The sequence below is a fragment of the Falco biarmicus genome, chromosome 14 (assembly GCF_023638135.1).
Source record: "Falco biarmicus isolate bFalBia1 chromosome 14, bFalBia1.pri, whole genome shotgun sequence".
NCBI lineage: Eukaryota > Metazoa > Chordata > Aves > Falconiformes > Falconidae > Falco > Falco biarmicus.
The window spans coordinates 6,437,373-6,451,270 of record NC_079301.1 but is presented as its reverse complement, the minus strand read 5'-3'; the positions used below and the strand labels follow the sequence as shown (position 1 = coordinate 6,451,270).

The 13,898-nt window shown below is 39.9% G+C and overlaps 1 protein-coding gene across 3 annotated transcripts in view; it reads right to left on the bottom strand.

Moving 5' to 3' along the window:
• DIAPH2 (diaphanous related formin 2) overlaps nucleotides 1-6,710 on the bottom strand; it is a 243,940-nt gene extending 237,230 nt beyond the window's left edge. For 2 of the 3 annotated variants that reach the window (XM_056359368.1, XM_056359370.1), the window contains exon 1: nucleotides 6,412-6,710. In XM_056359368.1, the coding sequence (XP_056215343.1) occupies nucleotides 6,412-6,531 (120 nt within the window). In that variant the 5' untranslated portion in view covers nucleotides 6,532-6,710. The remainder of the gene's footprint in view (nucleotides 1-6,411) is intronic. The other variant, XM_056359369.1, reaches the window with a different exon arrangement.
• Nucleotides 6,711-13,898: the final 7,188 nt, after the last annotated feature.

Here is a 13,898-nt window from a genome sequence, read left to right as displayed (position 1 = left end):
AGCAAGCTATCAGGCTGCAACAAGGCTTTTGCTGTCAGTCAGATTCTACTGTCCATGCTGTTTCTCCCTCCTCCAGAGGCCAGACCACACTGCTGCTCCTCCATCCAGCCACCTCTCCCGCACCCCTCAGGGCTATTCAACTACTTAGCAGAAAGAGCTACAGCTGCACATCATCCATGTCAATCAACCCACTGCCTTCGCAGAAGGCCACAGCAGCCTATTATCAATGCTAATCAACCCACTGCCTTGATTCCTCTGCAATCACCCCTTCCTCCCATACTATCAATTAATAGTTAACACATAGAATATATTTGCCTTACAGAGTGCGTTACCACTACTTTTGTTAAGCAAGATTTCGCTTATCTACCTTTTAGGAAGTTGTGTCTGACAGTGGGAAACAGAGGCGCTCACTCCAATACCGTACAAAAAAGCTACCTGATGCATGAGACCTTAGAATAAGCAATTAGTTGGATACAAAAATAACATGCATGCTTAAGACAAGTTACCTTTGTCTTACCTGCAACTTTATGAATTGCTACACAAACACTGAAGTCTTTCTACTGTCAATCTTCTCTCAAAATTATCTGCACTACCACCATAGCCCTTCATAACAAAAAACTTACTTGCTCCAAAATGAACTTATTAAATTATTTTCAAAAACACTGAAAGTAAAGAATGACCACAATATACAACCTGTAAGGAACTGTACAAAAATATTCATTCTAGTAGTTTCCTAAGTTCTTGTGGCTTTAAAGTTGAACAAGTAAACTGATGAGTAACAACTGAAATTGCCAGTTGCTTCAGCAGCAACTGCCATCTCTTGTTTTACTTCACCTCTAAATTTGGACAGGGATGAAAAGAATGAGAGGAAAGTTAGTAGCCATTATTGCTTAGCCCTAAAGAACTGCAAATGATGCAGAAAACATGACATCATCTTGTAGCCCATCCAACTTTTCAAGCCCATCTCTTCCTTCTACCCAGTCATCAGCAATCACAGTATCATTAGCATGCTTTACAGGCTATTTGTAATACAAATGCTCAACTTGGATATTCAGAACGATATTGCTTAAAATCTCTGAAAACATCACTCTTGATATGCACACTGTTAGTTCTGGCTGTAACTGTCTTTCACATTGCCTAGGTGGAATCTGCTTTGTTTGCAAAGCTTCCTGTATCATACAGAATTGCTCTACAGTTTTGTCTTACAAGTAGTAGTTCAGGAAGTTTAAGTACCACAAGCAGATAGGCCTATCGCCTGACATATCACCCCATTTAAACAGTGTCGGTATACATTCACATAAAAGCTAAAGCGCTTACCTAAACATCAGTACCAAGCATGCCCTACTGTACCATATTAGAAGTAGTGTCTAATCTGTATACTTTTCAGAAACAGAACCAAATTCTTCAAGACATTAATTTTACTTGTCAGTAATAGCTGTACCCTAACTAACTTCACTTGCTGGAATACCTTGACTTTGATCTAATAAGACCAAAAGTCTTCTAAAACACAAGCATTTTGTTCACTTTATTGTGAAGCATACACTTGAAGCAAGAATCCTCTGCAGGCATGCGCTGACTCAACTCGGAGACACTATGATCTCAAACATAATACATTTTAGTCATTTGCCAAAAATCTCTGCTGAACCTGACTCATAGTTCACATATGAAGTGTACAAACATCTAAAGTCACATGTAAAAAGCACATTATTTCTCCACAGGAGAACAATATCAAACAACCTTAGGAGTCAAAGTTGATGGCACATTGTAGGTCTTGTAAAACAGAGCCTGTCTGACAGTAACTGATACTCAATATTTAAAGTGCTCATTAACTCCTGTAGTGATATGGGTGGAGGAGCCCAGCTGGGAAAACGATTCTCCCAAGCACACTCAGTTTACTTCTGTTTTAAAGCTGATGAAAGCTTTCATTCCACTGTTCGACACCAGTTTATGCCACATTAGTCAGAACATTTTGTTCGCAGCTTTTGATTCATCTCAAAGCTCAGGGGGTTTAAAAAACTTCAGTATTAAGCATAAACAATTTCTGCTTTTAAAACAAAGCATGACTTGCTCCTTGTTTGATGAATCACCAAATCCACTTGTTCTCCAATCAAATAAGCTCTCCCTCACCCCTAAAAATTTGTTTTTCATGTTATACAAGATATGTCTCCTTATCTACTTTTAAAGACAGCATCACACTCAGAAGACAGCCCCTTTCAGAAATTTTGTTTGTAGCTAAGTGGAGTATCTATCGCTGAACAACTATCACACAAACCTGAAGTGAACCTGGGGGTAATGCTGCGTGTTTAGTGTGGCACTTGCCATTACATGCACACAAGTATTTCTACATATGCTAACACTAAGCTGACACAATATATTATTAACGCTAATTTAAAAGCACCCAGAAAACCATTGGCCATATTAACTTCTGGTTAGTCAGTGTCCTAACAGTCAGGAAGCACCACAAATCCTGTTGTAACACCTCTTTTTGAGTACTGATTCATAGAAACACAGGTGTTTGAAAGGATCTCATTCAGTTCTCAGCTTAGCCTAAACTCCTGCCCAAAAAAGCATGGTCAGCACTGAACTCCAACCAGCCTGCTAAACGCTTTGTCCAGGTTTCCAAGTATTGAAAAACTACAAGGAACAGGATTCCAGTGTCTCTGGTCAACCAATGCTTAATCATCCTTCAAATGTTTTTCCCCCCCTTATACTCAGCCCACTCTCCAGCTCCTTCTTACAAGCTCTGTCTTCCCTTCTCCCATGAAGTTCTGTAAGAAGTCTGGCTTCAACTTCTCTGCTTCAACTTCATCTTTTGATGAATAACTTGATAAGACTGTGGGTTCAGCTAAGCATTAACAGCTATGCCAAATCAGACCCTACTCTTTCAAGCACTTACCAATTTCCTAGGTACCCAACAGAATTATATACTTCCCATGTGTTACTCAAGTGTTAAGGAGAGCAAATGACATTCAACAAATACAGGAATTGCAGCAATCTCCCTGACAACCTTAATTTAGCCTGTTTCCCTAGTATAACATGCATACTTTTAAACAAACAAAACAAGCACATAGCCAAACCCAGTTAAGAATGTAACTGCTTATTGCCATCTCATGCCAGCCTATTCTCAGGGCTGGCAGGAGATCAGGTGATTGTTTGCCAAAACATTTTTTTTTCCTGCCCATTTCATTATAAACAAAAATAATGACAAAAACACCAGGCACTCATTCCCACCTCTGGTTCTTGTGCCAGCAAAAAATGGAGGGGGGGGGGGAAGGAAAAAAAAAAAAGTAGAGCTCTTTCAGCAGCTGTCAAGGTGCCTGTAAGACAGACATTAGATTTTAGAAAAATATTCCAGTTTACACAGTACTAGTATAAAAACTGGAACTAAATTCTCATTGTGCAGCTCTGTCACGTTCTAGAAATTCTATCAAACTTGAATGATTCTTACAATTACCTACAGCAAAAGAAAATTGAATTAGTAGTTCTAATATAATCCATCTTCAATTATTTGTGTGCATACATATGTATCAATTATCTTACAGAAAAATACTCTAAACCATCATTGTCTTTTCTAGCACAGATCCTCTCTTGATAGCCTAGTCTTACTTCCTGTCAGTCAAGAATAAATGCTATCAATCAGGCTTCAGTCCTTAAAAAAGACCCACCAAACCACTATGCTTCTGCAGGCCAAGCACCATTGCCCACCTTCTACTTTCAGATGGGAAGCATGGGGCAACAAAAAACTTCCACCTTCTTCTTCAAGTTTCCCTTCCCCCAAAATAATGACTTCAGCTTTCCCAGCTCCCCGTCATCTACAGCCATTTTTAGTCCATCATATAAAAATCATTCCCCTAGACTTCTTCCCAATGTCTTGCCTGATTTCAGCTGCTATGCCAGGAACTAAAAATAAACCCTCTGTTATGTGTAGTTGCACACCGCTTCTCACCAAGCCCTTATTCAGCACTCCACTTGATGTGTGAAAGAAGTTCTGGAAAAGAGACACACTCCTCTCAGCGCACAGTAGAGTTCCTTGAATTACACACAGCAAACTGACAGAGTGCAGGTTGATTCATCTTGTAACTGTACTGAAACTTGATGAATTTTAAGTTATGCAGCTGAACCAAGAAAATCTCTGCATCAAACTCTGAAAAGCTTTGTATACAAACTCAGTGACAATACTTGCACAAATAGTGTGGCTTCTCTTACAGAAGTCCCAAATATACCTTCATCTTATTTACACAGTGAAAAGAACAGGGATGAGGTACTAGTAAGGTTGTCCTCCGAATACCTAAAGATATTGCTAGCCTCAGCAGAGCCAATACTCCATTCAAAATTAAAGCCAGCAAAATTTAGTAAGATTATTCTCCCACATAATGGACGCAGACTTTCCCTGATTACAGTCCTGTTCTTCCCTCGCAAATCCATGGCAAGAATTGATAAATCTGCCTGTCCACTCACACTACCTCAACTTAAAACACACCTGAACCCCATCCCTTTTCTCCCTCAGAGGAAGATCCCTCTTCATGTCAGTTTCATACACCATTTGTGCGCATCATGTCCAGAATCAAAATAACTACTTTTCCATTCAACCCACTCACTCGTTACATCATCAGTCTAGTCACTTTATCTCAGGGCAAAACTACCTTTCAGAAGGTATCTGGTTCAACCAATATACCACTACTCTGACCCATGTTGCTGACGGACTGTAATCATCCCCTCAAGAAACAAAAGCGTATGACTGCATACAAAGTCAAATATTAACATCATGGACATTTTCCACTAAATGTAACAGTAAAAGCCTACTCTAGTGATACTAGAATAACTGAAAAGAATATGCAATGCGAACAGTTGCCCTGTTCAATCTAATTTTGAGCTCTTTGATTTTTTAAATTATGTATTTTTTTCAGAACAAAGTGTTCCCTGCTAAAAAAGCATTCAAATTTGTGCCCACAGCTTCCAATAGAGGTACTTTCCTGTGTGATTTTAAAATCACTTCCCTGCAGGCATCTTCAGGCAGCCTTCCCAGCCACTTTAGCTAGGAAACAGTAAAGGTAGTATAAACATAAACAAGCACCTCGTTTATATGAAGAAGTTTGTTTATGTTTATCCTATGCAAGGAAGTATGAGTTTGTTTTCAATAACACAGAAAATGAGACACATATTTGGTTACTTTTTGCTAAAATAAACATGGTCACTTTCAATACAAGCACACTTGAAGTTATTCAGTATTCTGGCTTTCTGTCAACCTTTTAAATCATTATAACTTTCAGTAACTTTTCAACGCCTCATACATTACAAATTTAACTTCTTCCCCACACGCATTCTAACTTAGTTTTCGGTGACAAGAACACTCCCACAGTTCTCAGACTCATCAGCCCAAGGCAGACACGAAGGGAACACAAGGTGGGAGCACTTACATGTGGACTTGGTTCTACCACTAGCGCTGAAAACCCCTGCACTGATTATATAAAGTTTGAAACTAGTACTCTATTTCATAAGAAAAGTCAGGTAAGTTTTAAGTATCTGCTACACTGCTGTTCTTGGAAAACCCATCAGAAAACTGATCTAACATGAACATAAGTTACTTGTAAGTTACAGAAGTAAACAATCAAAAGTAAACACTGGGTTTGCTGCTAGTGTGTTTATAAAATGAGATGCAATCCAGTGCTGTTGGCTTTGGAATGTACCTACATTTCAAGTTATCAGGTCTGTAAGTAGAAATACCTAATTTTAAATAAAAAAACCACATGTAATGAACAAATTCTACAGTCCTAAAGAAGCTTTGGTCAAAAGTTCGTCACATATTTCCAAAAACACTGGACAATACCCAAATGTTTCGAGTTGCTTTGACAGTAATTCAGAAGTTCACATTGTTTGCATCACAACCACCAATATTCTGGATGGTTCAACTCATACAGAAGGAAAAAACCAAACCACCCGTGACGTTCCACTCGAAAAATGAGCGGAGCAGAGGTTACACCAACAGGTCCTGCCTACAGCAGAGCGCTGTCACCGCACCTCACCCCAAAGGGGCGGCCCGGGCACCACCCGCCGGGAATCCAGCCGGCATCGCCCTCACGGGGAACCCGGGATTTCCCGGCCCCTGTCAGCGGCCGCCCCCGGCCCTCGGCGCGGTGCCGCCGCACGTCCCCGCCAGCTGCCGCCTCCCTCCGCCAAAAGGCACCCAAAACCCCTCACGGGATTATTCAAAAAGCAGCCTTTAATTCCTGAAAGCCCGGCACCCCCCAGGCCCGGCCGCACGCCCCTCCGCCCCAGATTCTCTACTTGGGAAACAAGAAAACGGCACCGGAGCCTCCCTCCTCCTCCTCCTCCCCCCTCCCCTCCCCTCCCCCCCCTCCCTCGCCTTCCTCCGCTTCCCCTGCCCCCCTGCCAGCCCCACAGCCCGCTCACCAGCTTGGGCTTGTTCCGGCTCTCCTCTTCCGCGGCGCGCCCACTCCGCTTGGGGTTCATCCTGCCGGAGCTCAGCGCCTCCTCGCCGCCGCCCGCGCCCGGAGCCGCCTGCCCCTCCATCCTCCCACCGGCTCCGCGCCCCAGCACAGACCCCCTCTCTCTCCGGGGCTGTACCCTCAAGGCCCCATAGGACCGACAAGCACCACCGGGCGCCTCCCCGTCCCCTCCCAGCCGCAACCGGAGCAGTTCCTGGTCCTGCTGCCTCGCCGCCGCCTCCTCCCAATCCGCCGCCTCACAGACGCCGGACGCCTGGGCGCACGCGCACCGCCCGGCCGGCGTTACCGCGCATGGGCACGCGCAGGCGCGCTGCGGGGAGCGGAGGCAGCGGGCGGCGGGGCGGCAGCGGGGCAGGGCTGGTGCTAGGAAATGGCGGAGCGCCGGCGTTTTGAATAGAAACGCACAAAAGTGACCGGCCTGGGCTTTGGCAGCGCGGAGCGGGTGTGTAGGGGGATCCGTCCCGAGGGCTCCTGGCCGAGCCCTCGGTGGGGCCGCCGTGAGGCGGGAAGGCCGGGACTCGTGCTCGGCCGTCTCCCCTCAGCCGGGCCGGCTGCTCCGCGGGCGGGCGGGAGCTGAGGCGGCCGGGGCCGGCTGTGGCAGTGCGGGCAGCCGAGGAGGACGCCGGCCCCTGGAGAAAAGCCTTGTTTCCACTTCGTTTTCTTCAGGGCCCCATCCATGGCGTGTCCTTACACTTCACACACACGGGGGTTTCCTTGTGACGCTCTGACTTCAGCAGGTTTGCCTGAATTTTATCTTGGGAACAGGCGAGACACAAGGGATAACTGGTGTGGTGGTTTGGCTAAAATAGAACTGTTGTTACCACAAACAAAAGACAAACTTTCTTTCATCAAATTTGAGAAATCCAGTCCCCAACACCTGAGTCATCAGCATGTGCTCATGGTTCACAAGAATGAAAAATTGCTTAACTTTCTGTGGATTAGAGAATCCCTCAGGCTGAGCCTCGCCACGTAAACTGAAGGTCTCTCATCATGGGCGTATTGGTGTGGGTAGTGGAAACCAGAATCATATGCCTGATTATTAGAGGGCTCATATTAACAGATGTCCTTGTATTAATACAATTATTTTAAAAAGAGAAAAATACCCATTTTGTGTTGGTATAACTGAGTCTGTGCTTATGAAGTTATACTGAGAAAAGAGTCATGAAAACATTCATGATCTGTTACAGTGAGATGAGGACAATCCACAAATCTTTGGAGTCCAGATTTAGATACAAACATGGTACTTGATTGCACTTTGGAAAATGGTTCCAGCTCAGCACTGTTTCCACAGTGTGACTGTTCTTTTAAAAAGGCAAGCAAGACCAGTACAGTGAATTTTACCCATCTGTCTCTAATACACACGTAGTTAAAGCATGCCTAAAATTCATGTAGCTGTCTGCATTTCTTCTGACGCTGAGGCGTACCTGAGTACTGGATGAAATGGTATTTCTTTTAAAAAATCCAACAGTGAAAACCTGTTGATAAAACCCAATAATACCAGCTTTCAAATAAAATGACAGCTCTGAAACTTCAGGCATCTTAAAATTGGAGTCGAATCTTCATGGCAGAAGGTAGTAGGTTATAAAATAGGCCAGCTCCATTGGGCTGCTCAGTTCTTAATACTTTGAGATGCACCTTCTCTTTTGAGTACAAGTGTTCCTTTTATTTATTTTTTTTAAAATTTTAACAGTAAGTATTTGGGCATAGTTTATGCGGTCTAAAGCACACATAACTTTGGAATTGTGAAATTAATCAAGCAATCATGGGTTTAATCACTTGTTTGCAGCAATGTATAACATTGTAACATTACAGGCAATGTAATGTTTATTTCCAACTACATCAGTTTATATTTCACAGTTCATTGTTCTACAGCCACAGTTTAACAGTTTGCCAGTTTCAGTTAAAAAGAAATACTCAGATCTGTTTTTTTCTTCTCTTCAGTTGGCCCTAATGGCCGTTTTGTTTTTCTGTGCTTTTATTTGTCTGTGTTAAGCAGCACACATAACTGGAGCAGAAAGGTCAGTCATTCCAGAGTCAGGAAAAACTGAGAATAATTTCCAACTGACTGACATCTCTGTGCACAAATTTAATTTTTAAATCCAAACTCTACAGCACTATTTGTTCTGCATAACTCCTAAGTGCTCAAGAGCTTTTTTAATCCAAATTTTCTGCATTTTCCACAATACTCATACTGCTTTAGCCAAGTCTTCTTCCATAAAGCATTTACATTGGACCCACCTCTAAGTTTTAAGAGCAGCAGGCAGAACATTAGAAAAATACTTTGTGGTATAAGTGCAAACAAGTGCAGGTGGCAGAGATCAAGAAAATTGAGCACATGTACATTCAGGCATTTATTTCTCTTAGGTTATGATGGAGTAAACCTCAAATCACGTTCGTGATCTTCAGCAAAACAGGAAAAAGAGCACTTGAAACAAAAAGAGGTCAGGTTTAGGAACCATTCACATTACACTGAAAAGAAAACACAAAATATTTACTATTTTTAGTATGCAATTGTTACTGTACAATCTAAGTGATGAGTTATCCAAGTGATAGAGAAAACATGTAACCATCAGGCTGTAGCTACATCATGTGATGAAAGAGCTACCCCACAGGGACTCTTACTTCCTCTTTTCCTTCTGCCGTTTGCCCACTCTCCTGGGACAAATGGCTGGTTGGTTGGCACAGTTATTGTCACTTTTTTTTAACTCCATCTTACAAGTATTTTGCAAGTTTCCATATAGAGTGCTCAGCTGTGACTTAATGAGTTGTACAAAATACTGCTACAGGATTTTCTAGAGATCTGCTTTTGAATATGTTAGTATATATCAAGTGTCATTAAGTCTACTTCATAGCCTCCTTAGCAGAAGTTAAAGCCTACAGTATTCTTTTTTGAAAATGCTTTTAGTCATACTCCATCCAGCATTTTAGTGTTCTTTTTTTTTTTTTTTTTTTTCATCCCAGTTTCCGGGACTGAGAAACAAATATTCCGTGTATGAACTGAGGATCTAGAAGCATATTAACTCTGCAGGCAATTCTAAGCAAAAGGAGCGATCTGAAAGAATGCAAGCTATCCCAATCAGGAAAATTTAAATGGAAAAGCCCTTCCACAACAAAACAAAAAAACAAGCAAACAAAAAAAAAAAAACAACCAGAAAACCACAACTCTGCTTAAGGCAACCAGACAAACCTCAGATCACGTTGGCAGTTTGCAATGCAGTGTTTTGGCCCATCTCTGAGAGCAACATAGTAGGTCCTGAGGGTAGAAACTAGTAGTTGTACAAACTGTTCTTCACTTGGCTTCATCTCTGAAGAAAATGTATTTTAAAACTATGCATTTTACAAAAAACATCTCACAACGTTAAAAACATGTAACTACAGAAGGCCACTTCTATGTAAATGCTAACATTTCTCATTGTGGTTTTGCATATAATCTCAGTCACATTCAGTCACACAACTACAACAGCTAGCAGTGACAGAAAACTGCACATGTGCATCTGTAAAGAAAAAAAAAAAAACCCACACAATTTTCTTACAACAAAATTATCATAGACTGATAAGCATAAGATATTTTGAGCCTCCCCAAAACACGTACTATTTTGTATCTGAATTTGAATGAAATAGGCCTTTGAAGATGACTGGCTGACCCAGCAATATGAGAACTTATTGCTCTAGCATTCTCTAAACTTATAAAAAATACAATCATGCAAGGTTCCAGAATATATGCAAGTATCTATGAAAAAGAAAAGGGTTCTTGGTTTATCATTTTTTATAAATTCAGCAATAGAATTTGCATTTGATAGAGAAGGCATAGGCTTCTGCTTAATAACAGCAGTTCTAAAACAGCTGTAGGTGACTGGTCACCAAACCAGCTTATTCAGATTTCAGTCTATGAGAAATGTTCTGTTCTCCAGGTTTCTAGTGTTGAAGAAGAAAGTTAACAACATTGAAGTCTTTGTCCTAAGGAGGGGGGCAAGGGGGAGTGTGTGGAGAAAAAAGGATTTGTTGTGAGTGCTACCACAAGAGAAAACATGCAGTATTTAACTTAACCAAAACCAAGAAGGCGGCTGCTAAGTCACCCAGTAGTACATTCCCCAGCTCTTCATCCTAAAATTCTGTATCATTAGCATAGCCACTCTGCCACAGAAAACATACCACAATCATTCCACTCTCTTCTTGAGCTGTAATCTTTCTTCAAAACGTCTTGTTTCTCTCCCTGATCAGTATCATCACTGCAGTCAGTTTTTACTCTCCTGCTCCTTCCTCCTTTTTGCAGTTTTAGCTGGAATCTAATTTGGGAGTTTAAGAAGGCAGTCAAAGATTGTTTTGAGTACATGAGAATGTGGTAAATAAAAAAAAAAGAAAATCACAGGGTATATGGCTTATCTTAATAGGTATGAAAATAGGACAAGTATTAACTACTAAGCTATAAAAATCAATTAAGAGCATTATTTGCATATGAGTAGACATTTCCTATTGACAAAATAACTTTCTAAAAAATACTCTGACTACTTAATAAATATGATTTATTTGCAAACCTAAATCCAGAGAAAATCCACTCACTGGTCAGATAATTCCAAGAAATACTTGTTTGCTAAATCTTTATTTAATTTAAAACAATAATTTCCTGGCCTGTTAGAGGCAATAATTGTACATTCTATAGTGTTTCTGTAAATTAAGTCGCAAAAAGTTCATATCATATTTATGCAAAATGTTAGTGATTTGAATGTTTATATTTATTTTTTAAAACATCCTTTATTAACCATTAAAGCAAAATTAAATTTCGTATTACAGTGATGAACAGTATCACAAATATTAATTTAAAGCACAGTTAATTCCGAACATTTCTATAAATGGATAAGATTACGGCTTCAGCAAGGTTAATTCTCTATGGCTACAGCTACATTTTGTTTTTAACCAGCTGTGAGATGGCTGTGCAACAGTTCACTTATTAGGCTATTAACTTTTCAATTTTAAGGCAACTTACACATTTTACCTGTACTTATTTATAGGAAGAGGAAAGTGACAGCTTCTCACGTATCATTTAAAAAGTTTTCATGTTGCATATGGTAGTGAGGTGATTATCTCGCTGGTCACAGCAGACCTATGGTTTAACTTTACTTACTATATCTACCTCTAATTTAAAACCTAAAGCACTGGAGCTAGATGAGATATATCATTATTAAATGGCACATTAAAAGTATAGAGTCTACTTGTGTCAAGGCACCTTCTTCATTAAAAGGACTTAACATGAATCCAGAAATAAACTGAATAATGGTTTTAATCTGAACAGTTCTTCAGTGATTTTAATTTATTCCAAGCCAGGCTCCCCTATTAGTTATGAATCAAAACATCAATGTGCCTTTTAGGAAAATATTTTCCAATGTGTTACTTTGTTACAAACATTTTCCCTCTTTGAAACAATTAACTAATTTAGCTGAATTCTGGTTACACAATTTTCTGTATTTTGACCACTTAGTCTGTAATTCTAGATCACAACTAGTTTTATCTTATCTCGGTCGGTTTTTTACTTTCAGGTTTTAACAGAACCGTAAGAAAAGAGCATTCATGCCTCCTTCATGTTTTCTAGAAACAACATGTATAAAAGAATTGCACAGGATTACTTCAGAGGATGATGAAAAACAGTAAGTAGGAATACATCCTTTTTCTCGATTTGGGGCTTTTCACAGAGGAAAAACAAAACAAAACAAATGTGGATATATGAAGCAGCTAATATACATGGTAATTACTTAATAATTAATTCTCTTTTTTTCCCCTTTGCTTTTAAAATACCAATCTGTAGACTTACCTAGTACAAGATGCAGTTATTAGCAACTGTTATCTAACCATTGCATCTAGCAGTAATTTCTCAATGTTGCTGGCAAACAAGAAGCCTACTGCCTTTTTATGTTTATTTTCTTTTCATAAAAATAATCCTAATGGTATCATACAGAACTTCTTGGGTTAGTACTTCCATTTTTTCACATTTTATGTATGAGGACACAACTACTCTATGTGAATAAAACCCAGTTATGTCTCATATTATGATAGTGAGTTTTCTTCCCGGCCTGAATGTACTGGAGATGATCTATACAGAGAGAGAAAAAATGTAATATTACCACTAAATACTATGTCTCAGTTTTCAAACATACATTTAATATTACTCAAATGGGCTACTTAACTAATTTTTATCAATATAGTAGATCTTTTTGATTTAGAATCAATTCCCAATAGTTACTGTGGATTTAAATAGAGTATTCAAGGTCTTAGTAAAAGCTACTTAATTTTTACACTTTTCCATCATCTCCAGTATTTTATAAACCAATCACCTATGTACTAGCTGTATCTGACAGTGTAATTCAAAGAGCCAGTTCTATCATTGCCTGTGGTTCTGCAGAAGGCAACAGAAAAGATGTTTCTTCAGAACATGGCATTTTTTTCCCCTTTAAGGCTACTGGGGGATTCTGTTGCCTGTTACGTGCATCTCCGTACAGACTGATGGCTGAGTTGCAGCGTTTGTCATGCTGTGGTACGCTCCCCAAATTGTTTAGAAAATGTCTTTTGAAGTTGTTATCTCATAGTACAATTTACTTCTCAAACATAACTAAGGAGTTCAGTATAAACTTTTATTTACTACTCCTTTTGTTTACTATATGGGTTCCCTTGAGCATATTCAGCACTAGAGACCTTTCTATTCATCTTGCTTTTTCTGCATCTTCACAGCTCTTAACAAAGACTAAATACCCTACTGCAGCCATTCTGTAGCAAACCCCTCACACATGCCTTGTAATTACCCAGGGCTGGTCAGTACAGGACAGACTAGAACTGGTTATTTAATGGTCAGACTGCTCTACATTGTAACTTTCCTATTTTGTTTATTTTGTCTGCAGAGAATGCTGTATCATGGACAAATAGGGTTTATAATTTCTGTAAGTGATAGGAAGGCTTAGTAAAATAAGGATTTAACAGTACAGGGAATTAATAATTATCAGTGGAATAGTTTTAATATATCTCACTATAGCCCATACTGCAACAAGTACATTTCTGAGTGGAATTAAACAAGTTTATTTTGATGGAAATACACACATTTAAGGCATTAGTAGGTGCTAATGAAGAGCTTCCAGGCAGTTGGACAAAAATAGGTCTGATTAAAGCTAAAGATCATGTTAAGACATCTTTGTTCAAGTTGTTAGATAGAAGAATCTGGTAAAAACTCATGGAATTTTCACCCGTAGTACTTGCCTGTCCAGCATATTAATAATAGTTTCCCTTGCAAGAAAGGGATTGATTTTTCTTTTTTTTTTTTTTAACTGTTCTTGTTCTTGAGTGTAGCACATGTTGTTTATTGGTGGTATATACACTGTATGGAGATATTACCATGGCCAGGTCTGCATCAAGTTTTTTTTCATAGCTATGCTAACTCCACTAAAGAGC